This window comes from Salvia hispanica, chromosome 1 (genome assembly GCF_029641045.1).
Source record: "Salvia hispanica isolate PSC_SH4W2 chromosome 1, Shi_PSC_v1, whole genome shotgun sequence".
Taxonomy (NCBI): Eukaryota; Viridiplantae; Streptophyta; class Magnoliopsida; order Lamiales; family Lamiaceae; genus Salvia; species Salvia hispanica.
In genome coordinates this window covers 15,835,786-15,861,332 of record NC_142692.1, presented here as the reverse complement: position 1 = coordinate 15,861,332, position 25,547 = coordinate 15,835,786, and the positions used below count along the sequence as shown (strand labels likewise).

Below are 25,547 nucleotides of genomic sequence, written 5' to 3'. Positions count from 1 at the left end.
CCTCGTATGTTCATGCCAAAATGTGCTCATTATTAAAATATTAATTACTCCATCCGTCCATAAAAAATACATAAAGTTATAAATGATACGAGTTTTAATGCATAATTAGTAGAGAGAGAGAGAGAATGTGGTGGAAGACTGGAAGTAGTGTTAGTGAATTGTGGGGCCACATTTAGAATGACGTGTATGGTTAGTATTGATTTGAAAATTTCCATTTTTAGACTTAGTCTACTTTTGGTGGACGACCTAAAATGGTAAAACTTGTTTATTCTTTTTGGACGAAAGGAATATTTGTATAATAACAACAAATGTTATTTATAATATGTCGTTAATGACACATATTGATCGTAGCTATCTTCCATTAGACTAAAATCAAGTAGTACTACATAACTAATAGTTTCTCATAATGAAAAAAAATCACAAATATATATACATGTACTTATATATATCAGATAGACATTAATCAATCAATTTTGTTTAAAATTAGTCTCGTACGTGCACTTCATATTGATCAATATATATATATATATATATATATATATATATATATATCAGAAAAAATATAATAATCAATTCCATTGTAAACAGTTACATAAATACTAGCACACAAACATTAATAACCCTCTCCTATTGGATTGGTAATTATACAGATATTAGATGCATGTAAGCCTACAGTATAGTCATTTAGTATATGAAAATAATTCGTATACTTAGCATTAACTCTTTATATGAATACGTAGAATCGCATACTATATTATAACACGTGCGCAAATACTTATTTTTACTATCAACTAATTATTCAAAAATCAGCTGATATAATTACCTTTATACAATAAATGTTAATTAGGGCTACACCCAAAAATCTCAGGAATTGAAGCCAACTACCAAACGTAACTCTCCTAGCCAACCCCATCAAATTTTGGTAACACATTCTTCACTACATATAACTATGTTCATATTTAGTCCCCATTAATTTCTCTTTCACCCCCTATTTGAAATAATGAAGAAGAAGAAGAAGAAAAAGAAAAAAGGGAAGACGAAGTAGCAACAACACACCCCTTAGCAGTGCTCTCTCTCTTGCTCTCTGTCAATCGGAAAACCTCAAGTATAATCGCGCGGTAAGGCAATTGATGATATCATTTCATACACAAAGTTACTCTTGTGCTATTGTTTGTAGCCGCAGCCATGTAAAATAAGGATGAGACCTTCCACTTTCCGGTATCATGGTATAACTGAAGTTGGTTTTCTTCGAATTTTACACTCAATCTAACTTATTTTCATTGTTGGAACTCATTATGAGATTATATATATTTCCACAACATATTACTACTTGTTATATGCACCTTGAGATCTATGTTTGTATTTCATTTGAAGTGTTAATATATAGCAATTCTCAATATCTACATAAAGGTATTTAATTTGGACAATATATCTAAAATGTTTTTGTACTAGCCCCCACGTGTATAGTAAAGAGCCTAAATTAATGATGAATTTGAAATTAAATAATGAATTTGCAGTTTTGAGATTGATGATTTGTGTCTGTGGGTGCACAGGGAATAATATAAGTTGAATACTCTATAACTTAATTTAATTTTATCTGAAATGATTATGCTGTTTCATATGATCTGCAAATGTTGCAGTTTTCTGGTCATGAGAATAAATCTGTGCCGTACAATAATAAAAATGTGAGTAGGAAGTAGGTGTCATGAGATTAAATCTGTGCCGCGCATACAATAATGTCACATTCAAAAGTTATAGTGGATATATAGTCATAAATAATTTCTCAATTATATTGCACTGTTATTTTGTTTTATGTAAAAAGAATCATATTCCATCGTCGAAAAGAAATGCACTTAATTAATTATTTATTACTATTGAGATGTCTTTTATATATATAAGGGATTGCTTCAAAATAATTTAATTTAAAATAATATTAAATCTGTCATATAATCACACCCTCATTTTTAATTTGTCTTATAAGAAATGTTATATTTCATTTTCTTAAAAAAGTACTCTCTCATCTCACTATATTAATTTGTGTGGGTGCAAACAATATCAAACATTAGAAAATGAGTAAGACTTGCAAGCATTATACGAGCTACCCCCATTCCATTTGCATGAAGCCTTTTGGGGAGTACTCCCAAGAGCAAAACTGTGAGGACTTTGCTCAAAACAGACAATATCGTACTAATGTGGAGTTCGGATGTGTAGTACCGAATCCATACGTTAATTAATTACAGTACCTTCTAAAATCACCATTGTTTTATTATGTATATCCTACGCATATTGATTCGGTTCATGCACAAAATGGCATTCCATTAGTATGAAGTTTTTTGGAGAGTACTCCCAAGATAAGACCGTGAGAACATTACCTAAAACAGACAATATAATACTAACGTAGAGTTCACGTGTACACTACTGAATCCCTACATTAATTAATAACAGTATCTTCTTAAACCACAATTGTTTTATTATGTACTATAGCATGCGTAGATTGATTCGGTCCATGCACAAAAAGGCTTCCAACTTAATTTTGGATATTTCAAGCGACAATGATAATTGGTAATGAGATATTTAGTCCTAGAGCACGTGTAGTTTTCATTAATTTGGTCCTCTTAAAACCAAACAATAAATAACTTCAAAAACCAGAAAATAGTTATATATTCATTCATATATAGTTACACCCTCTTTGAAAATAGTTTATCAACAAATCGTTACTTATTATTAACAACACACATAACTCCAACGCTGCCACAAATCCATATTCACCTTCTCCATAGATAATATCATCACTTCACCCTGTACACCAAAATTGAATCCACATTTTATCAACATAATTCTTACAAAAATTAAAATTAATAATTCCATAAATACTAAACAATACATACTTTGAGCAATCAATGTCCGGGCTAATGATGTAGGGAATGTCGACGCCGCATTCTTTAGGCAGCCCGGCGGCCTTACCGTAGTCGATGCTGGGGGTCGAGGTGGCCATATTTTTGAGGCAGTTGCAGACGGCCTGACGGTCTGGCGTGGTTTTGGCGGCATCATTCAGAGACTTGACTCCGTTGCAGCATGCCCCGATCGGGCCTTTGTTTGTGACGTAGGGAATGCACACCGAGATGTGACTCAACACCGTGCCACAGGTGATCTCCGCCTCGGCCACCGCTGCCATCAACACCATGGCCATGAGGATTGTAGAGACTTGCTTCATTATTCCTGCCATTATTTTATTTTTAATCAAATTTAGTGTTTAATTATCTATGTTTGCTTATTGACATGTTTATATAGAGATACTTTTATGAAAAGTTGGGTGTTTTGTTAATTTACGTATGTCACGCTGCTATTTTAATTAGAGTTGGTTGCATGTCGATTATACATGAATATTTAGATAATCTTTGTTTTAAAAATTTATTATTTAGTCCAAATACACAAATTTAGAGATCTTAATTCTGATCAAAATACTTAAATACCCATTTAGTATAGTTTTAAAATCCAAATACAAGACTACTAAGGTTATGTAATTGGATTTATATGTAGATTAAAAAGAGTTGAAATTTCATATATTTGTAGAATTATAGATAAATACTCGTAAGTTAATTTTAGGTTTAAGTTATTGATTCGTGCTTGCATTGGTTTGTGACGTTATTATATGTCGCAGTTTTGTTTCTAATACATGTGATGAAAAGGATTTATGTCGAAAAGAGCATGAAATTATTAGGCAAAACTGCATCATAATGCTTAAATATAAGTTCCCGTGTTGAATATGGGTGAGGGAACATATTTGTCAGTTGTCACTTGTAACTAACTACACATGTATGTTAATATACGCCACTCGCGTGTACTTATACATTAGATTACTAAAATATGAAATAAAATAAGGATGCAACGTTATTAAAAATTATACTCCCTTTTATCCATGAAAATTTGTTGCATATTTCCATTTTTCCATAAAATTTGTCATATTTTATTTCTTTTACTATTTTTTTTAGTGGGATCTTATTCTACTTACTCATTTTCACTTATATTTTATTATAAAATTAATATTTAAAAATAAGATCCAGATTTTATTAATATTTTTAATTTAATTTTTTTATATTTCTTAAAATTCGTGTTCAGTCAAATTTAATAATAAAATTTGAGTGACGGGGGAGTATTTATATTTATGCAAATCAAATATTTAGACTCGAGGATGTCAATCGGGCCAGCCCACCGGGTTTCGGGCCAACCCTATTCGGGTTGCGGGTTAATCGGGTGCGGGTTAATCGGGCTGTGATTTTTTCGGGTTATAAAAGTTCAACCCTAACCCTAAAAGCTCGGGTTTCGGGCTAGCCCAGCGGGCTAATCGGGTTGCTACCGATAAAATTAGCGCGCGTTCAATCCAATAAATAATGGTGAAAATTAGTTACATTTATAAAATGTAAAATATTTAATTATGATAAATTTGAGATATATGCTTAAACTCAAATATAAACATGATCAAATACTAATATTTTATATTTATGCAAAATAAAACATAAACATCAAAGAAATTTTAAAGCATGTTTTAGAAATTTAAATATATTTTTCAGTGAATTTGAAGTTTCTAATTTGTATATCCATTATTATGTTAATATATAATTTATATATTTAATATATAAAATTGAAAGTTATTCTTTTAGTAATCTATATTATAAAATAATCAATGAAGTGTCGAATTAGAGTCAAACAAATAGCATGATAGAAATTTTATCGGGTTTTCGGGCCAGCCCATCGGGTTTTCGGGTCTGGCCCTAACGGGTTGCGGGTTAATCGGGTGCGGGCTAATCGGGCTGTAATTTTATCGGGCTAGAAATTTTCAGCCCTAACCCTGTAAATTTGGCGGGCTATTCGGGTCGGCCCACGGGTTGCGGGCTACATTGACATCCCTAGACTCGAGCTTCCAATAAGTCAACATACATTTTTAAAGACCTTTAAATTAATTATAGATGAGGCCCAATATGTCCATAGAAATTTTTAAGACCTTCTAATTTGGACAGTTCTATTCTTAGCCCATTTCGGTGTACCGACTGCAAAAGAGATTAGATCAATTTGGTAAAAGTAGCTACAATGCATAAATAATAGACTTAAAAATACACAAAAAAAAAAAAGAAAGTAAATTGATATGGTATTTTGCTATGGTAACAATCACCATCGGCCTTATCGTGGATCTTCACCGCATATACAATCAGTTTCTTACTCCAATCAATGGCTCCTCGTGCTCGTGCATATAAATCCTCATATCTCGGCCCGTCGACCAACTTCCCAAAAGCTTATCTCGGGGAATATAGAAAGTTATACTATTGAAAATATTAAAATGTCCATTCGATAAACTAGAAAAACATAAAACAATAATTGTATTCCATACATTCTATGTTAATTTGAGTTATTCCATTTTAGTCCTAAGTTATTCTATCTTTGTCCTATGAGAATATATACACTTTCCTATTTAGTTCGTTCTACAATAATATGTACATTCAAAATTTGAAATTTTTTTTCTTTCTAATGAAGTGGAATCCATTCTCCACTATCAATACTTTAAATATTTTTTTTTTTTCTATTTCTCTCTTACTCTACCTATTATGTATTAAAAATGCATATTCTTGTGGAACGGAGGAAGTGTGAGTCATTTCTCTTTAAAAAAAATAGTAAAATAAAAGATCTAATCTTCTTTATTTTATTACTATTTTACTTTATTATCTTTTCTTTCTCTTATTTTATTCTCTCTTATATTATATTTTATTTTATTTTATTTCTATTTAATGCACTAAACACAATTTTTCTTAAATATAATGTCAAAGAAATATATCATATTACAAAGAAAGGACATGAGTAATAATTACTATCTCCATCTCTTAAAAATAGGAAAATTTTGAACACTCTATTTTAAGAAGTGGACTCCACATTCCATTATTGTTTTTTTTTCACTTCTCTTACTTTACTTCTCTCTTTCTTACTTTATCAATTATTTTATCTAATTCTACTTGTACATTAAAATTCAATGTCATTTAAAAAAAAATCGATTTTTCAAAAATATTAAAGCTTATAGACAAATTTGATAGATTCCAAGAGTATTAAATTTGATAAATGACTAGAAGACTAGAAGTCACCCATTTTTCAATCTCAACCCAAAATATGAAACTAGAACACACATGATGAGAATAACAAAATACGAAATGAAACTCGAAAAATCCAGATAAAAATCCATAGAGCATACCCCAATCAACACAAATCACATTTTCGACAATCCCTTGTTGCTAGTAAGCTTCAAAATGTCATGATCCGCCTCCACAATTCTCATATCCGATTCGTGCAGAGACACCCAAGCCTCGATCCCTTCCTTATCCTTAGTCCCCATCAGCACCAATATATCCTCCAACCTCCCTCCCGCCATGCTCACCCATTCCGCCTTCCCCATCCCCAAATCCACCTCATAATCCCCAAACTTTGACCAATCACTCACCCACACCACCTTACACTCCCCGGCCGCGCCCCTCTCGTCCGCCTCCACGTAGCTCCCCACCAGCGCCCACCGCCCGAACTCCCTGTCCGACAGCAGGCGCCTGCACTCCTCCACCCCGGCAGCGGCCGCCCCACGCATCCCGGACACCAGTCCCGGGAAATCCCCCTCCATTTCCCGGGCCTGGCTGGCGTCCAGCTCCAGGGTGGAGAATGTGGCCCAGTTGCCGCACGACTGGGCCGACACGGGCGGGACCGTCCGTCCCCGGACGTTGATCGCCTGGGCCACCACGCAGGCCCTGGACTCTCCGCGCCTAGCCCTGTCGGCACGGAGGAGAGCCTGGATCAGGGCGGCGGAGACCACCGCCACCTTGGACGGCGGTCTCTGCCCTCCTGTGCCGGCCGTGCGGCGGCGGAGTTCGGATATGGCGGTTTTGGGGAACACGAATCTCCGGAAGGCTATGTTCTTGTTCCGGGTCCTAGAATCGTGGGTCTGCAAGGGGGGTAGGTTCTCCGAGGGGAAGAAGGAGGCGGAGTCGAAGACGGGGGCGATGGCCGTGCCCCGAGTGGCGACGCTGGACCACGCGGTTAGGAATATGCTCATTGACCCCGCGTCGAAGATTCTGTGGGAGGCGCAGACCGCCACGGCCGTGCCACCACACGCAAATCTAGTTTTTAGACAAAATAATAGTACTAATGAGATATTATCTTGGATTAAATTCGTTATAGATAATCATCAGAGTATTATGGAGACGAACAGAGTTTTGGGAAAAAAGGCAACCGAACAAGATACTCCCTCCGTCGTCCCTCATTAATTGACACCGATTTCCTTTTTTTTTTGTCTCCAATTAATTGACATCTTTACCTTTTACTATTTTTGATAATAAACCTCATATTTCACTAACTCATTCCACACACATTTTACTATAAAATTAATATTTAAAAATAGGAGTCACATTCCACCATTTTCCACTACATTTCTTAAAACTCATGTCAAATCAAACGATGCCAGTTAATGGGGACAGAGGGAATATAAGATTAGACATTGTCACAAGTAAACAACACGAACTATACCTAAATAAATAAAAATTTAATGTGTATAATTGAAGAAAACCTGTTGATTTGGAGTGCGAGCATTGGGTCCGTGGGCTCGTCAGCGGCACCTATTTCCAATGGGAGGAGAAGGTTGAGGTGATCCACATTGAGCCTCCCATTTATGAGTTGATCGAGTTGGTACTCAACTTTGGCTATCGAGAAAAGAGTGCCCTCGTCGTTGCACTTAACCGTGCGACTGTTTTTATCGTATCTACCAGCAAGCGGGTAGTAAAGAGACAATGTTTTCGCTAGCGAGTCTTCCAAAGAGGGAATTGAAGCCGATTTACGGTAGTAGAGGATCCGAACCACGAACATTGATGGATTGACCTCGTCCATCACCGAGATCTTGTAGGTCCAGAGCTGTGGTGGAGTCGGCTTGCTAGGTTTAACTAGCTTCCGAGTAAGGACATTCACCAACATTTTCTTGCTTGGAAATATGATGTTTGTGTAACTATATCAAGAAAATCAAATTGAACCATCATCCACGAAATAAAACTGATTGTAATTGATGTAACATGTTGCTTTTATTAAAAAATTCACACTGAATTGTTATTTAATTTAGAATCTGCTGAAAATATAAAAATACATACCTCGAAGAGAAGATATTTGCAGCTTGCCTTGAGATGATTCTTCTAGTTTTCGGCTTATATAAAAGTGAGAGTGAAGCTAGTGCTTTTATTGCTGAGCTGGTGAAAAACTCTTGAAATAAATAAAATGGTTGTATACCACTAAATCATTATTTTCCCTGCCTAAAGCATCTTCCAACTACAATCCTTTCTGTATGATATACAGTGCTATAAATACGCAGTGAATTATTTCTATATACTCAATCTATATACTCAATATGTCACTTAAAATTATGAACATTTAGTTTGTTCCGGCATAATTGAAAAGGTATAAGAAATATATAGATAGAAAGTTTTTAAAACATTGTAAAAGGAGAATGAGTCTCACCTAATAAAGAGAAAAGAATTTTTAAAATTAGAATATTCATATTTTTCAAGAACTACTAAAAAAGAAAAAAAGTTCATACTTTTCAAGAGTAGAAAGAATATATTACTCTTACTACTCATGAAATAAAAATTTAATGCAGTGTTCCAAATTCACAAATAAAGTTATTTAATTGCAGTTTGCCAAATTTAAGAACTGAAAGGATATATTTGTCAATTTTATTATTTAACTGTAAAATTGAGTTCCTTCGTAGTTGAGCCATTTTTCCTTTCGGAAAGTTCCCTTATAGTTGAGTCATTTCGGAAAGTTCCCTCATAGTTGAGTCATTTCGGAATAACTTTTTTCTCTTTCTTATTTTAATCTCTCTTACTTGTTCTATGTACTTTATTTACCTTTTACTTTATTTTCTCTATCTTTTTCACTTTCTTACTTTTTTATCTATTTATTTAAAACACTTAATATTTCTTTCTTAAACTTCGTGCCGAAAAGTTTCGCCTTAACTATGAAAGAACGGAGGGAGTACCATTTAAACATCCATAAGTAGAAAATTAATGTCGATGGTGATAGTATAATATTGTATTTTTGGTTTTGGAATGGTAAAGTGGCATTTGAGTATTAATTCGAGAAAATAACTATTTTTACATTTAGTTGTCATCATATAGAATGTAAATTCAGACTAATTTTCGGAGTTTATCTTAAAATAAGATCACCGATTGAAGCTATATATATTATAACAAAAAGTTAAAGTGAATTGCAAATATAATTTCTATACAATTGGATTCTTACATTCTCGATCTATGATGAATTTAAATGCTAGTATTATACATTGTCCCTGAATATATAGTGGCTGTTCGGATGACCAGATTATCTCCACGACCAATCTTGTCTTGTGTTCTATTAACTAATTCTATTTACAATTGTTATAAACTACTTCCTCCGTCCCCGATTAAGAGTCACACTTTTCCATTTCGGTCCGTCCCCAATTAAGAGTCACACTTCATTTTTACTATAAATGGTAAGTAGGTCACACATTCCACTAACTCAATTCACTCACATTTTATTATAAAACCAATATAAAAAATGAGTCCCACATTCCACTAACTTTTTCAACCAACTTTTCTTTACATTTCTTAAAACTCGTGCCGGGTCAAAGTGTGACTCCTAATCAGGGACAGAGGGAGTAATATTTATAAGTAGGGCTCATGACATTCCATTAATTTTTTTCATAATTTTTTTTTACAAAGTCAAATAATTTATTAAAACTCGGAGCGATCAAATATAAGACCTCTATTGGAGACACATGGAGTATTGATTATACACATTTATCATTTTTTATAATTGTATATTTCTATCTAGCTAAAATCTAATTTATGCAATCAAATATTTCTATGATGTATTAGGATTTATCTTGGCAAAATAAAATAGCATTATTGATTATCATGGGTAACTTGAACAATAAGTCATGATTAAATTTGAAATGTGTCTCATTGTAATGCTAAGCCAATGGAATGTTCCTCATGTTAAACAAAACTATCAATGGAATGCTAAGCCAATCGAGCATTTCTTTATTTAGACGGTTCTCAATAAATACACTATTTTACTTTATAATTTTTTAATTGAATATCAGATTCTACTAATTTATTCTATTTATATCATTATAGAACTAAAATTTAGAAATAGGGAACACATTAATTTTTTCCATCAATTTTTTATCAAAAAAGGCAAACAATATTTTAAAAATTATACCGATCAAATATGGGACATCTGTTGGAGACACGATGAAGTATTGGTTACACACATTTATGATTTTTTTACGATACTAAAGATACTTATTTTTCAATATTTCATTTATACTCTTTCCAGACCCATAAAAATATGTGCACATTTTTCATTTTCATCCGTCCCATAAAATATATGCATTCATTTTTTGAAAGTTAATGCAATTTATTTACCCCTATATATCAACTTATTTGTTACAACACATACCACCAAAAAACACTACTTATAATATGAGTCTCACTATCCACTAAAACTACTTTAACTATCCTTCTACTCTCTTCTTTTATTTTACTAATTTTATTTTAATTTCCGTGTTATGATGGGGTATCAATTATCCATATTTTTTTTATGCGGAGGGAGTATATATTTGCACTGATAAAAATATTCAACGAAAATGGCCATGGCAGTTTTTGTTGCCGTACTGTCAGTCTTAGTATTAAACTAGTATCACCACCCATGCTATGCACGGGCTATAAAATTTTCACTTATTAAATACAAATTCTAAATAATTCAGAAAAAAAACTAATACCATTATATTCACTTAAAAAAAAATTAATTCTTCCCCATTTTAAATGGAGTATATTCTATTTGCCATGAAATTTTATACTATATTTTTATTTTGTGAATTAAGTAGAAAAATAAATAAAGAGAGAAGATAAAATGGAAATAGTGATACTTGGTATTTCCATTCTAGGAAATATGTTAATTAGAGTGGAACATTCAAAAAACGAAAATACTCGCTTACAGGGGGGCGGATGGAGTAATATTTTACTTAGTCACGCACTCCCTCCGTCCCACAATTAAAGTCACATTTTGTCATTTTAGTCCCCCTCACAATAAGAGTCACAGTTTACTTTTACCACAAATCGTAAGTAGTTCTCACATTCCATTAAATCACTTCACTCACATTATATTATAAAACCAATATAAAAAAGTTGACTCCATATTCCATTAACTTTTCCATCTCATTATTCTTTATATTTCTTAAAACTCGTATCAACACCAAACATGACTCATATTATGGGACAGAAGGAGTATATAAAACATGTTTAAAGAATTTAACTGTTAAAAAAAATATTATTTAGACTATTTTTCAGTTTAAAATATAAATAAAATAATCACACTTTAACAACGTGTACTGATAATATGAAAACAATATTATTATATTAATATCATACAGTTAATCCATAATTCATTTATAAGATTTGAAAAAAGAAATAAATATAAATAATTAGGATAAATAACTTAAAATGATAACAACAAACCAGTAATTCAAAAGTTTTAAAAACTACTTTAAAAACAACATTAACAATGATTATACCATTGCTATTATGTCATTTTTATAAATTAAAATCTTCAAATTAAACAACTATTGCATAAAAATTCTATTATGATTCTTACGAGTGACTAAAATTATAATGAACATCATTCACCCTTAAAATTGGCGCAAGAAATGTTCGATTAATGATACATTTTCTTTCTATCTTTCTTCTTATTTTCTACCTAATTATATTTTTTTTCTAGCGTAGCTATCATTAGCAAAGTATGAGGGTGAGATATAATCGAACTATTGAAAAAGAGTGAACATTTTTGGATTAGGTTCACCAATTGCACTGAATAATTTAATCAATTGAACTTATAAAAGATATGCTCATTGAGCTAAATATTTTTAAACTTAAAAAATAAAATATTATAGCATTATAATATAAAAATTGTGCTTTTAATAATTATTTGTAATTATATTCTATAGAATATTATAATAATCAACCGAAGATTCAATGACCAATAAATAAATATCTGAATATACTAATTAAGATTGAAAAATAAAAAAACCATCTAACTGTAAAAAATTATTTTCTATTTATTCTATAAGAAAAATAGAAAAAATCATATCTATGACCAAATTTTTTTTCATATTTAAATAAAGTAATGACTATTAAAAAACTTTTAAAAAATGGAATGGAAGACGGAAATATAATATTAATAAGAAATACTCCATAGCTTACAACAAATGAGATACTATCCGTTTAAATAGAAAGAACAAATATTAACTAAACATAATTATTGATCTCATTAAAAACAAACTTAATTTTATTTTAAAACCGTAACTATATGAAAATATTAACAACAAAACGAATTAAGTACATGAAGACTCCCTCCATCCTATAATAAGTGTCTTATTTAGTTTCGCCGTGTGTTTTAAAAAATATAAAGAAAAAAGGATTGAATAAGTTAGTGGAATAATAGTGTCACTTATATATACTAACTTTATCCCCTATTAATTGTCCACTTTTGTCATTTTCATTTGTCCCATATGAATTGTCCATTTTCACTTTTTACGATAAATGGTAAGTAGAACCCACATTCCACTAACTCCTTTCACTCACATTTTATTATAAAATTAATATACAAAAATGAGACTCATATTCACTAACTTTTTCAATTTATTTTTCTTTATTTTTTTTAAAAAATTTGTGACAGAACTAAAGTGGATTATTAAGATAGAGAGTATTAGTAATATAATAAAATGTGAATGAAATAAATTAATAGAAAATGAGATTTATTTTGTTTAGAGATTTACATGATTTAATTAAATTGCCCAGCCCATAGACGGCCCAAATTTAAATTTTAACTCTGGTCCAACAAAAAGAAGAGCCTTCTCCCTGTTCATTCTTTTCGCCCAAATCATCAGGAAAGTGCTGCGACGTTTTCCGAATCCGCGAGCCCGAGAGTTGGACATCTGAAATACTCGCACTGGTATGTTTCCCTAACACCAATCTCCCCTTTCCTCGCCTCTTCTCTCCTTCCTCTCTCCCACCATGCCGCCACGCCTACCGGCGGGTTTTTCTTGGTTGATTTGATTATAACTCAAATATTGTGATTTTGTGTATTTATAGAGATTTTTAATCTTATTTAGGAAGCTGTATCACGGATTGGATAGATATGTTTTCTGTCTGCTTTCTTTCAATAAGCTCTATTTTTACTGCTTTATAAAAAAATATTGCAAGCACATTGCTCTAGGCAGTCAGATTCCCTCTAGAAAGGACATAATTGTATATTATCAAGCTTTCGATACATTGGGGAATTAAGCTAGGTTTTTCTACACGGGGTTAATCTAGGGTTTTGGTTGAGGTTTCTGTATTTCTTTTCTCGATTTTTCTTAATTTTGTTGATCAATCGGTTCGTATCAGCTTTGGAATCAATGTGATGCCGCTAAATCCGCGTGAATTCTTTTGAAACAGAGTCAAGTTAGAAGTTAGTTTCGACTATCCAATTGATTTTTCTTTTGTAGTTGTTTGAATTTTTCTTATGCCTTTTCGACCATTTCGGGTGTGTCGTGTGTATTCTTTTTTCCATTGTTTAAGTTTCAGAAATTTTGGAAATGTGAAGGAACTTACTTTTTTGGCAAAGAGGATCTCCTGATCCACTTCTCCTACTCCACCTCTCACAATGCAATAAAATAATTCTCCATCACTTATCAAAATTGGTCATGATTGTATTATTATTTTATTGCATTGTGAGAGGTGGAGTAGGAGTGGAGTAAGAAGAGTGGATTAGGAGATCCTCTCCGCTTTTTTTGGACTAATTTTAGAGATGAAATTGCTAAAAATATGATTTTTTTTACTTTTTTTAATTCTTATTTGATTATTTGGATTATATTGTATTTGCTGTAGGTTCTATTTCTCAAGGCCGACATTAGTTTTTTCTTGTGAGAATGGTGGAGACACTTTTTGAAGATATATTTCGAATTGATGCGATTGATCCAGATGGAAAAAAGTTTGATCGGGGTATGAGTTTTTATAAACTCATGTACTTACTTCTCTGTTTCTAGTTTCTTGTGTGGGTAGTATATGCCTTGTTAATGCTTAAACTGATCAGTTTCGGGTGAATGGATACTCTGAGATGGAACGAGAAAAATTGAATTTGGTTTATTGATTGGAAAAGCATTGTATGTAGAGTTGTTTTATTGATTGGATGTTACTTGGGAATTCCATCTCCATGTTAACCTCCTGGTTGAGTACAATCTCATTGCGTCCTTGTTATCGTTCTTTGCCATGGATTATGACACTTATGTTGGTGGTTTTTTCTTTAGTCTCTCGTATTTCCGCTAGGAGTGAGCAGTTTGACATGTTGATGCACCTTGATATCAACACTGAGATTTATCCTATGCGTGCTGGGGAGAAGTTCATGATGGTATTAGCATCCACTCTGAACTTGGACGGAACGCCCGATTCTGGTTATTACACTCCGGTAAAAGAATCATGATCTTATCTGCTTTGATTACTTGAGTTTCTGCCATTCATGATGACTTATATTCTTTCTAATAGTTAATTGGCCATAGTTAAGAATCAACTAGTTCAGGAAATAAAGGTTGAGATTTTTTTGATACACACTGATGCATTTGTGTATGCTCCTAGTCTGATCTCAAAGTATCATTAGTGGCTATTTAAGTTGAATATATATCATTTTGGCTTTCACTTGGAATATCTGCTATTGTTAATTTAGTTTGAAATAGGAAGATATACTTAGTTAAAACCTATATCATGTATAGCTGTATAGGATTGTGGACGATTCATCCATTGCTTCAATCACTGTGGTATTGAATGATTGCCAACTCTTATTTACTCTGATATCAGGGTAACAAGAAGTCGCTTGCTGATAAGTTCGACTATGTCATGCAAGGTAAACTGTACAGAATCTCCGAGGAATCTAGCGAGAAGCAAGTCAAAGCGTATGTTTCCATACCTTGTCATGCATTCATCTTAACATATTTCTCATCATATCCATTCTCCTTGATACACAGTAGTTAGTAAACCATTGTATATTTGTATCTGTGCGAACTCCACCTCAATGATGTTGGGGTGCACTGTGTACTATGAAATTCGACTTGTATTGACGGGCCATCTGTTGTTTTATGCTTTAAGTGTTGTCGCGTTCCCTCTGGCTATCGTGTTTGTTTCCTATTGGATCCAGGGATATATATGTCTCGTTCGGTGGACTGCTTATGATGCTGAAGGGGGATCCTTCCATTGCCGCTAGATTTGAGCTTGACCAGAGGCTGTTCATTCTTATTAGGAAGGTTTGAGTTAAAGATGCTACTGGGCATAGAAATTTCAAAGTGAAAACTTGTTTAATTATATTCTACTGGCTAACTCGTTCTCTGCGTTTGAATTGATGACAATATATTGACATAATTGTCGACTACTAAGTTAGCATTTTCAACCATTCTCTAAAGCATATCTTGTGCAACAGATTCCCTTTGAGATGTTTGTTTCATATATTTGGTGGAGCATATATTCTCTCTCTCAACATCATAAACATAGTTAGTGATAGTAATATCAATATATCATCGCTTAATCATTCGTGTGTATTGAATTGAAATAATAACAATACTAACCATATCTAAACACTATAATAATCAAAACAATTTCAAAGCCTCAACAAAGAGACCATCTAACCTTCAAAAAGATAGTCATAATTCATCCACTCTCAATATTCTAAAAAGTGGGATTCAAGCCCTCTATTTGTGTAGCAATCGAAGATCTTGGCAACATAGTTTATGTGCATCCATCCAGGGTTGTTCATTTTGGCCCCGTGCGCATGCAATGGCGAGCTAGCTACTAAGCCTAGTGCAACCACAACATCATCACATAGGTGCATAGCCTTGGAACTGCTCTAGTGCAACCACAACATCACTCATTCTTGGTCTCGATTTTGGATCCTGATTTAGGCACTTCAACGCAAGCTTCACAACTTTATATGCTGCATCACGAGGGTACTGACCGTTTAATCGGATGTCCATAATCTGCAGTAATTTCGACTTTTGACTAAAGTAAGATTGTTCCAAGTTCAAGTTTGATACGACAGTGCCAGATAGCAATTCTAGTAAAACAACTCCAAAAGTGTATGCATTCGATTTAGTAGTCAGACAACCCGTGCATAAGAAAAGTTAGAACAACGAGTACAACAGGAAGTAACATAGCCACGAGCATCAAAAGGTGGGGGAGTGATTCAATAACCTTTTGATATATATTCAGGTGGAGTATAGCCAGGTGAAACGAATATTTGACGAGTTGGTATGGAAGTCATTTCACCGGTAGGATCATCTATACCGTAACAGTAGTTAGATAGCTTAGCATTCAATTCCTGCACACCAAATATATGAAACATCAAATATTCATTTGTACAACTGCATGACCAGAGAGAAAAGGACAAGAATATATAGTTTTATGTTTTGTCTAAAACTGCAGTAGTTATTTACAAATTTACAACCAAAGCAAGAAGAGAAGTCAAGCATATCTCTCCCTTCGGGGACATCCAATAATAGTTACGTCTCTAATTTTTTTTTTTTTAAAAAGTCAAACATATCTACCCAGTCCAGAAGAACGTTAGCAGTCTTGAAATCTCGGTGTATGATAGGTATATCTTGTTCGTGCAAGTAGCTAAGCTCTCTAGCAATATCTATAGCGATCTTGATTCTCCTCGCCCAAGGTAATGATCGGTATCGAGCTATGAAGATTACCACAGAATAAGATCATAGGTGAATTGCAACAAAAGAGCATGCTAGAATGTTCATCCAGAATGAAAAATTACTAGTGAATAAGTGATCTGACAAGCGTCCATGGGGCATGAACTCGTACACCAACATCATGTTGTGTTCCTCCGTATAGTACCCAACGAAGCTGACCAAGCATGGATGACAAAGCTGCACCAAATTATCAATTTTCTTCTGCATAAGTAGTTCATGATTAGTACTAAACATAAGATCAAAATTAATTTACTTCAGAAAAAAATCATCTTTGTAAACACAAACCTACCAACCAATCTTGTGGTCTTTCCATGGACGACCATTTTTTAACTGTAACAGCCATTCCGGAGCCAGGCTTCAAGGCGGTGAGGGCATGCTCATCGATGCATGCTATAAAAGCTTGACACATGACTCCTTCCCCTATGAGCATGTCTAACTGAAAGTTTTCTGTCGCTTTTATAATCTCTTTCAGCTCTATAGGCCGTGCAACGGGGTATGCTGCGATATCATCAGTAAGTATATGAATTTCACATAAAAACGGTGCACAATGTAAGTATGTAAAACTTAATTCAACTACTGCAAAGGTATTGATGAATGGAAGCTGCAGAATGATGTAGTTGAGAAGCCAACTTCAAGTTTAAGATTAGTACAAATCTAATCGTACCCTTTTGTGTAAAATCAAACTAAGTTCAATTTTAAACTATTGTAATAATGTACTATCAGTCATTCAATTTGTAGTAAATTTGTCCTATCATAAAAACATCTCCAACCATTTACACAAATTCAAACTCATTTTATTGTAAGTGTCACATCAAATATGATTTTACTTCAATCATTTACACTAAACTCAAACTTAAGAGAATATTCTCTATATGCCTTTTTTACTCACAAAATTTGAAAAAGTTTTTTGTTTTGGTTTAGCATAAACCTAAAGATAGGTATTTTTCACTAAAAAAACCAAAAATGAGATTAGTTTTGGAGTACTATTGGAGCTATTTCCATTTTAGGTTTTAGTGTACCATTTGAGATGATCTAAGTATTTGCAGAATTTGGAGTTGTGATTTGGACAGCATCTTCAACTATTTACATTAAACTCAAACTCATTTTAGTGTAAATGTGTCATCAAATATGATTTTACATTTACAATAAACTCAAAGTTAAAATAATATTATCCATATTATGCCTTTTTTCACTCACAAAATTTGAAAAAAAAGAATGGTTTTGTTTTAATGTAAACATAAAAGTAAGAGTATATTTTACTCAAACAAAAAAATGAGATTAGTTTTGAAGTATCATTGGAACTAATTGTCTATCATATTTTAGATTTAATTTAGTGTACCATTGAAGATGACGTCGTAAAAATTTTGAGTTTAATTCTCAAAAATGCTAAAAAGGTTAAGATTTAATCTGCAATGAAACTCCACCCAACTTTTTCCCAAATCAAAAAAAATAAAATGAAAAGTGAAAGACATAACTATTCGGAACATGCCAGAATATTAACACCAAAATTGAATCTAATTTATAACTCATCAAGAATGAAGGAATCGATTTGATGGTTGAATGTTGAGAGATTAGAAAAAAGTATACCAATGGAGGAGTCAGAAGTGAAGCCCGAGCTGTAATCAGAAAAGGTGGAGGAGCTGAAGCTGTCGCGAAGCGCAAGTCGCCTGAGCTCCTCCCTGTTGAAAACAGCGCCGACCAATTTCTCCCATAAATCATAAACCCTTGACATTTTTGCTTTGATCTTTCTAAAATGAGGAAGAAGAGTATGAAGTAGGAATATATCATATCATGTGTCACTTCATCAGTCAACATTTTCGTCTACTGACAACTATTAATCGCACGTTTCTTCTAGATAAGTCTACCTCCATGACTATTTCTTCAAAAGTTTTTAGAATGTCCACAGTAGCCACAGTCACAAAAACTTGTCTGGTCAAATGACAAGTCCAATAAAATCAACACCACAATCACGTCATAGCCATGGTACTCCATTCACCCGCTTAAGATGACACGACTCTTCTTTTTAGATTGTTCCAATTAAGATTATACATTTTCTATTTTAAAAATTTTATCTCTCTAATTAATACAACCAACTACTTTTCTCCACTCCTGTTAAAAATATTTATCTTTCTTTCTCTCTCTTTTTTTATACTTACACCCACCTTTTCTCTCTCCGATTAAACACTTTAACCAATAACTCCTAAAATCTCATGCCGACCAAGAAATATATCATTTTAGTCAGAACGGAGGGAGTATATTTCAATTGAATTGGAATAAAAATTATTGAACGAATAAGAAAAGGAGGTGTATTTATAGAAAAAAAAGTAATTTTAAATCACTACCAGCAGTCTGCAATGGACCGCCGCGGCGGTCGCCGGATCTCCACTGGGACCGCCCCCGGCCTATCCCAGTCCAGTAGTGGTCGCTGCGGCAACACTGCTGCCGACGGCAGGCGCTGGGGCGGCACCACTGTGGACACTCTTATGGTACTCTCCCCGTCCCACTAAAGATGACTCACTTTCCTTTTTAGTTTGTCTCAACCAAGATGACTAATATTACTAAAAAAGAAAATATTTTTATCTCTATTTTATTTTTTCTCTCTTATTTTACTCTCTCCAATTAACACAACAAATTAAATTGTATAGAAATCCGTGGCAATCAAGAATTATCTTCCTAAGAACCGAGGTGTATTAATTGAACACGTTAAAAGAAGAGGTTGAAAAATTGAGCACGTTCTCTTGCATGGCTCGGTCTCATACCAATGATTTTTTTTTATAATTTCAATTTTTATTCATTTTATTATATATTTTTTTCTTTTTAATAGCATGCTTGTACTTTTGTTATAATATGATTTTAATTTGAATATTAAATTCAAATCTTAATTAAAAATAATTTGTATACGAATATTTAATTTTAATGAATTTCTTTTTTTAATTAATTTAAAAATAAAGTAATTAAATTTTAATCCATTCAATACAATTTTTTTTTTATTTTGGTATCTAAATTTTTTCTAAATTAATTCTAATTAACGATTCAAAATAAAATAATAGAACTATCTATCATTAAAACAAACCTCCCACCCAACTTCATGAATTGATAATTGAGCGTATCAGATTAGTATTTTGATACAAATAGTCATAACTGCACACATTGGCGGACTTATGTGGTGCCATGGGAGACCCATGGAACCCCCACCAATTTGACATAACATTATATATTTAGTATTCAAAAATACTTAACAAAGTATGGTGTAGTGCAGCTGGTTGAGTGTTATGACTCTCAACCTTGAGGTTCAGGTTCGATTCTTGTTACCCATTTTTTATTTTTTCACATTTGTATAATTATTATACGTAATTCATAACTATTATACTTAATTCTTTAGCATGCATATGATATAAGGTAAATTTATTTTAAAGTTAGGTTTTTTATTTTAAAAAAAATATTCTTAAATTATTTCGACAATACTAGGTTTTTTGTTAATTTTTTTTACAACGACACGATCACTGTACCTTTAATTTATATTGTTCATTTCTCAATTCTATATTGTTCACGTCGTAACTATTTTTGGCACCGTTGACACTAAACTTATGTAACAAGTTTATCAATTATAATTTGGACCCCCAATATAAAATTTCTGCGTCCGCCACTGCTGCACATACTAATACTAATGCATATTTCTTTCATTCTCTAAAAAGAATATCTCAACTTTATCATTTTAAAATGTCAGCCATTTAAATTTCTATATACTTTTTTAGTTTTTCATTTTAAACAAGTAGACCACACCATTCAACCATATTTTATTATAACAACTTTGTCTATAAATGAGACATCTACTAGTGTTAATGCTAGTTGGGTTTCGTTGGATCGCGAGATTTGAACCCGACTTGTTTTTGAAAAATAAAATGAGCAGTCCCTAAAAAAAAGAAAAAATAGAAAAAGAAGTGGACCGTTTGGATCGGGAGATTTGAACCCGACTTGTTTTCGTTCATCGCGTCCTTGTTTTCGTTTTATGACACTTAAATGTTGGTGGTTTTTTCTTTTTAGTCTCTTGTATTTTGATAAGGCTAATTTCATGCATCGGTTATATGGTGAAAAACGTTACAATTTGCTGGGTCTAACATGTTTCCTAAGCCAGGTGTGTGATAAAATCGCTAGATCGAGGGAATGCTGAAGGAAACGGTCTAGCAAAGGAATGAAGTGAAGTGAGCAGAATTCAAAGGAAAAGAAGGCGTGACAGAGGGAGTCAGTAGCTGAGGGCAACAAAGTCTATCTATACCTCGCTGGGCCCCACTCCAACGCCTATATATAGAAGAGCATGCAACGCACAAATCATCACTTTTTTCACTCTCTTTTAGCTCACACACATAACACACACTTGGTAATGGGAGATCTGGGGTAGTTCGGGTTACGAAAAGGGTTCATTTCTTTAAAAAGTCTCAGTTGCAACACCGTCCGCGTGTGGACGAAGATACAATCTGTTTTAATTTCAGTTGTTTTGCACTTTTGCGGTCGAACTTCACTTTCGGGAGTCGACTTGGCTGTTGATGTTACTTGTTATCTTTTCGCTTCTGTTGGTTTGCGTTTAGTTGTGATATTTCAAGTTGATTTACGTAGATCTTGCTGCTGAGAGTTTATTTTAACAAGTTTTATGTCGATCTCTGTTTTATTTTGATGTTGTGGTACTCGATATGAGAATTTGGTGATAGATCCGTGGTTTGTTGACTGATTGGAGGTTGTTGTTTAAATCTGAAGTGATGAAGTGTTTCAGTTGGGTGGAGTTTGTGTTGGACGCTTGGATCCGGAGTGGATTTAGCGTCTGAGGTTGGATCCGAAGTGAGAAAAGGAAGTTGTTGGATGAATTTGAGTTTTCTGCTTGTTTCCTGTTTTACTTCGTCTAGCATCTGTAGATCCGTTTAGTTCTTCGTTGTTATGCATCAATTTGATTTAGATTTAGTTTGCTCTGCTCTGATTTCGTTCATGTTGTTTTTCTTATGAGTTTTTACGCCATTTGGTTGAAGAAGATGATGTCGCTGTTAGTTAGTACCCGAGTTAGTTATTCTGCCAGCTTTTCGTCCGTACCCTGCTTTTTCAGTCATGGTCCCCACAGTCAGTTTGTTTCCTAGGTCTAGGTAATTAGAGTAGTTTTCTTAGATCTGGTAATTGAGCAGTTAATTTTCTTTGCAAAGTTCTCTTGTTATTTCGCCTAAGTCTAGCTATTAGCGTAGTAGTTTTAAAATTCCCAAGTCAAGTTTAATTTGTTTTCCTCAACCCAAGAAAAATGCGTGGCAGCAGCCAACACCAAAAACAAGTCCAAATCCTTGAACATGATTATTACGCATCCTTCTCTGTGGGATCGATCCCTACTTCCCTATACTAGGTTTAGTAAAGTGGTTGAGGGTTTTTGAAAGAGTGCTCTGTGTGTCCGACGACCAGGATTTCCTACGACCATCGAGTTCCTAGACCGCGTGATCTAGTGGATTTGCTGGACCAAGGGAACCTGTTTATTTCCTTCTGTGCGCACCGTGAACACAAAATCGTACTTTCATATTTCCGCTAGGAGTGAGCAGTTTGACATGCTGATGCACCTTGATATCAACACTCAGATTTATCCTATGCGTGATGGGGAGAAGTTCATGGTGGTATTAGCATTCACTCTGAACTTGGACGGAACGCCCGATTCTGGCTATTACACTCCGGTAAAAAAATCATGACCTGATCTGCTTTGATTTCATGAGTTTTTGCTATTCATGATGACTTAGATCTTTCTAAGTAAGAATAAGAATCAACTAGTTAAGGAAATAAAGGTTGAGAATTTGAGATGCACCACAAAAAACTTGTGCCGGTAGTGTCATTAGATATATTATCATTTTGGCTTTCACTTGGAATATACTGATATTGTTAATTTAGTTTGAAATATGAAGATATGCTTAGTTAACTGCTAATATCATGCACATCTGTATAGGATTGTTGACAATTCATCCAAATCACTATGGTATCGAATGATTGCCAACTCCTATTTGCTCTGATTTCAGGGTAACAAGAAGTCGCTTGCAGATAAAAGAGTTGAACGTGATATGGAGTTCCTAGAGCCATCGTCTCAGATCAAGGAACACATTTCTGTAATCGCACTATCGAGGCTCTGATGAAGAAATATGGTGTTCACCATAGAGTGTCGACCCCGTATCATCCTCAGTCTAATGGCCAAGAGGAAATTTCTAACCGCGAAATCAAGGCAATATTAGAGAAGACAGTTAATCCGTCAAGGAAGGATTGGAGCAAGAGACTCGGTGATGCATTATGGGCCTACAGAACTGCTTTTAAGACGCCTATTGGGATGTCGCCTTACAGGCTTGTGTTTGGCAAGATGTGCCACTTACCCGTGGGTATCGAGCACAAGGCGTACTGGGCAGTAAAAGAGTTGAATGTGAAGCCTTCGGCTTGTGAAAAAGAAAGGAAATTACAGTTACAAGAACTGGAAGAACTGAGGCTGGAGTTATATGAGTATGCCATGTGGTACAAGGAAAGGACGAAGTTATAGCATGACAAAAATCTCCGGGTCAAGGAACTCCATGCGGGACAGAAGGTGCTCCTTTTCCAATCCCGGCTCAAGCTGATGCCGGGGAAGCTGAAATCAAAGTGGATCGGTCCATATACTATCGTCGGCCTCCGCGCAAACGGAGCAGTGGAAATACAGGAAGTGCCTCTAACTCGGTCCCTTTTCTTGTTAATGGTCATAGAGTGAAAGTCTATAGGGACAATTCTGAGCTGTGTGTAGTGGAGGAAGTTCCACTACGCGCACTCTCTACTATCGCCTAGACAGACTAGGAGGTATTTTCGATGAATTCCTGGGTCAGGTAAATTGGTTGATATTTTTGGAAATATGTACTGAACCAGGGAATCTCGGGAATCCTCAAGAGGGAAAGTGTAAATAGTCTAACTGATTTTCAAACAAAGGAAAATCCAAAAAATGTATATACAATTTAAATCTCCCAAAAATATTTTTGAAGCACCAGACTCCGAAGGGAACCGATGCCTTATATTCTAACCTTGACCTAGGAGTCTGGCGCCTTCAATTTTTTTTTATATGGTCATGGTCAGGGAAATCAGCTAGGGAAGGAGAGCCTGGAGGAAGAAGTCAAGGAGAGCCTGGAGGAAGAGGTTAAGGAGGGATGGAGATAATTTGAATTTCAAAATTTGGCCGATATTTATGGGAGGTGTACGGTTGCTTACATCACGCCTGCAACAACACCATCTTTTCATCAGAAAAGGCAAACCATCGCTTCTCTCTCCAATAATCTGAGTCGACGAAAACCGCATTTTCTCTCCCCTTCTCTCGACTTTCGTTATCTCTCTAAAGCACAAACCCTAACCAAATTCGACCAAGTTTCTTTTTAATTTCAGATCTACAGAAATGGATTCAACCCAGACCACTGGAAGTTCGCAGCCAACGGTGTATGACGCAGCCCTGCTAGCAGAGTTGACGCAGAAATTGGGGAGCGTCGAGAAAGCAAAGGAAGTGTATGCACTGTTCTCCGCTAGCCTAATGACATCCGCGGCGGCCATACCATCACTGACAATTCCAGCGGATTCGGCGGCACAACCGGCAATTTTCCAAGAAAAAGGGCCTCGAGACTCTGGATCTCAACATGCAGAAACCGCTTCACGGGAGGCGGATAAAGAAGAGGCGGTGCACGAACGGCCGGAGGATGGTGGGCAGACGAACGGCGGAACAGAGGTGGAGACCGAACGACAAGGTGACGGAAACCCTAATTCTGAGGGTAAGAAAGATGCTGAGGGGGAAACCCCTGTTGTGGAAAGTACTGTTGAGGGGGAAACCCCTGTTGTGGTAGAAGTTGCTGAGGGGAAACCCCTGTTCAAGAATCGATGGCTGATGGGGAAACCCCTATGGAGACTGGGGATGAAACCCCTACGGATTTTAGGGGTGCGACCCCTGAACCCATGGAAGAAGGGGCAACCCTTAGTGATGTCAGGGGGGAAACCCCCATTTATATTGAGGGGGCAACCCCGATGGTGGATGATGTGGGGGAAACCCCGGAAAAATTTGTGGAAGAAACAGATCTACATGTTACTGGAGTACCGGGGCCCGTTGAGGAAGGGCTGAATTTGATCGTGGACCTGGTGGATGACCAGGAAGAGGATGAACCCCAAGTGGACAAGAGGACAGAGAGGAGATGAGCCAGGAGGAGTCTGCTCGACGAAGTTGATGACTTAGTTCCAGATGCTGAGGAGGCAGAGGAACGTCGCCTGGTCAAGGAGAGGGCGAGAAAATGAAAGGCAGCGGCGACCACGTCTACACGGTCAAGGAAAGCTCCCTCCATCCAGGAGGTTGAGGAGACCCTTTCTCCAGTGACCGAAGATCCCTCTGCCGAGGAACAAGACAAGCCTACTCATGACACCGACTCTGAACTTGGGGAATTTGAAGAGGAATTTGTCCCTGGACGACCAGAGATTTGGTTGACTAAGGAACTGCTAGAGTCGATGAGGCAGTTCGACGATCAGAAACGGACCACAGTGTACAAGGAACGATGCATTGCAGGAAAAATGGCTAAGTCTGGGAAGCAGTACAACTCCAAGGAACTTCGGATGATCACATGCGATGAAGATTTCTGCGCATGTATCTACTCAATAGGGTTCGAGTGGTTGCTAAAGCACAGCCAGGAGAAAGTACCGGTGGACCTAGCGCGGGAGTTTTTCT

General features: G+C 35.0%; 4 protein-coding genes across 6 annotated transcripts; 1 reads left to right on the top strand and 3 right to left on the bottom strand.

The window, feature by feature from the left end:
- Positions 1-2,633: 2,633 nt before the first annotated feature.
- On the bottom strand, positions 2,634-3,255 carry LOC125218113 (non-specific lipid-transfer protein 1-like). The gene is made up of 2 exons (XM_048119713.2): positions 2,889-3,255; positions 2,634-2,799 (listed from the first exon to the last, which is right to left on the bottom strand). The coding sequence occupies exons 1-2, from the start codon at positions 3,224-3,226 to the stop codon at positions 2,790-2,792; spliced, it is 348 nt and encodes a 115-aa protein (XP_047975670.1). The 5' UTR covers positions 3,227-3,255; the 3' UTR covers positions 2,634-2,789.
- Positions 3,256-6,250: 2,995 nt separating this feature from the next.
- Positions 6,251-8,010, bottom strand: LOC125217947 (pelargonidin 3-O-(6-caffeoylglucoside) 5-O-(6-O-malonylglucoside) 4'''-malonyltransferase-like). The gene is made up of 2 exons (XM_048119528.2): positions 7,592-8,010; positions 6,251-7,145 (listed from the first exon to the last, which is right to left on the bottom strand). Exons 1-2 carry the CDS (start codon positions 7,990-7,992, stop codon positions 6,251-6,253), a joined length of 1,296 nt encoding a protein of 431 aa, XP_047975485.1. The 5' UTR covers positions 7,993-8,010.
- Positions 8,011-12,918: 4,908 nt separating this feature from the next.
- On the top strand, positions 12,919-15,525 carry LOC125223285 (DNA-directed RNA polymerases II and V subunit 8A-like). 2 transcript variants are annotated; one of them, XM_048126366.2, is made up of 5 exons: positions 12,919-13,059; positions 13,977-14,090; positions 14,396-14,553; positions 14,940-15,034; positions 15,277-15,525. In XM_048126366.2, the coding sequence occupies exons 2-5, from the start codon at positions 14,018-14,020 to the stop codon at positions 15,386-15,388; spliced, it is 438 nt and encodes a 145-aa protein (XP_047982323.1). In that variant the 5' UTR covers positions 12,919-13,059; positions 13,977-14,017; the 3' UTR covers positions 15,389-15,525. The 2 variants fall into 2 exon arrangements, with proteins under 2 accessions (XP_047982323.1, XP_047982324.1); XM_048126367.2 differs by lacking the exon at positions 12,919-13,059 and adding an exon at positions 13,090-13,557.
- A 124-nt stretch (positions 15,526-15,649) lies between these two features.
- LOC125223284 (putative serine/threonine-protein kinase PBL3) lies at positions 15,650-18,601 on the bottom strand. 2 transcript variants are annotated; one of them, XM_048126365.2, is made up of 6 exons: positions 18,419-18,601; positions 17,121-17,329; positions 16,897-17,032; positions 16,676-16,812; positions 16,323-16,449; positions 15,650-16,108 (listed from the first exon to the last, which is right to left on the bottom strand). In XM_048126365.2, exons 1-6 carry the CDS (start codon positions 18,561-18,563, stop codon positions 16,071-16,073), a joined length of 792 nt encoding a protein of 263 aa, XP_047982322.1. In that variant the 5' UTR covers positions 18,564-18,601; the 3' UTR covers positions 15,650-16,070. The 2 variants fall into 2 exon arrangements, with proteins under 2 accessions (XP_047982322.1, XP_047982321.1); XM_048126364.2 differs by having other exon boundaries at positions 15,650-16,065; positions 18,419-18,600.
- Positions 18,602-25,547: the final 6,946 nt, after the last annotated feature.

What these genes read in the sequence shown, in the direction of transcription:
- LOC125218113 (XM_048119713.2), bottom strand. Translation starts at nt 3,226, where the DNA reads ATGGCAGGAATAATGAAGCAAGTCTCTACAATCCTCATGGCCATGGTG.
- LOC125217947 (XM_048119528.2), bottom strand. Translation starts at nt 7,992, where the DNA reads ATGTTGGTGAATGTCCTTACTCGGAAGCTAGTTAAACCTAGCAAGCCG. An exon ending in CTCGCACTCCAAATCAACAG is followed by an intron (nt 7,146 to 7,591) that starts GTTTTCTTCAAT and finishes TCTAAAAACTAG; the next exon opens with ATTTGCGTGTGGTGGCACGG.
- LOC125223285 (XM_048126366.2), top strand. Translation starts at nt 14,018, where the DNA reads ATGGTGGAGACACTTTTTGAAGATATATTTCGAATTGATGCGATTGAT. An exon ending in ATTCTGGTTATTACACTCCG is followed by an intron (nt 14,554 to 14,939) that starts GTAAAAGAATCA and finishes CTCTGATATCAG; the next exon opens with GGTAACAAGAAGTCGCTTGC. An exon ending in AGCGAGAAGCAAGTCAAAGC is followed by an intron (nt 15,035 to 15,276) that starts GTATGTTTCCAT and finishes TATTGGATCCAG; the next exon opens with GGATATATATGTCTCGTTCG.
- LOC125223284 (XM_048126364.2), bottom strand. Translation starts at nt 18,563, where the DNA reads ATGTCAAGGGTTTATGATTTATGGGAGAAATTGGTCGGCGCTGTTTTC. An exon ending in CACTTCTGACTCCTCCATTG is followed by an intron (nt 17,330 to 18,418) that starts GTATACTTTTTT and finishes ATGATATCGCAG; the next exon opens with CATACCCCGTTGCACGGCCT. An exon ending in ACCTGAATATATATCAAAAG is followed by an intron (nt 16,066 to 16,322) that starts GTTATTGAATCA and finishes CTCGTGATGCAG; the next exon opens with CATATAAAGTTGTGAAGCTT.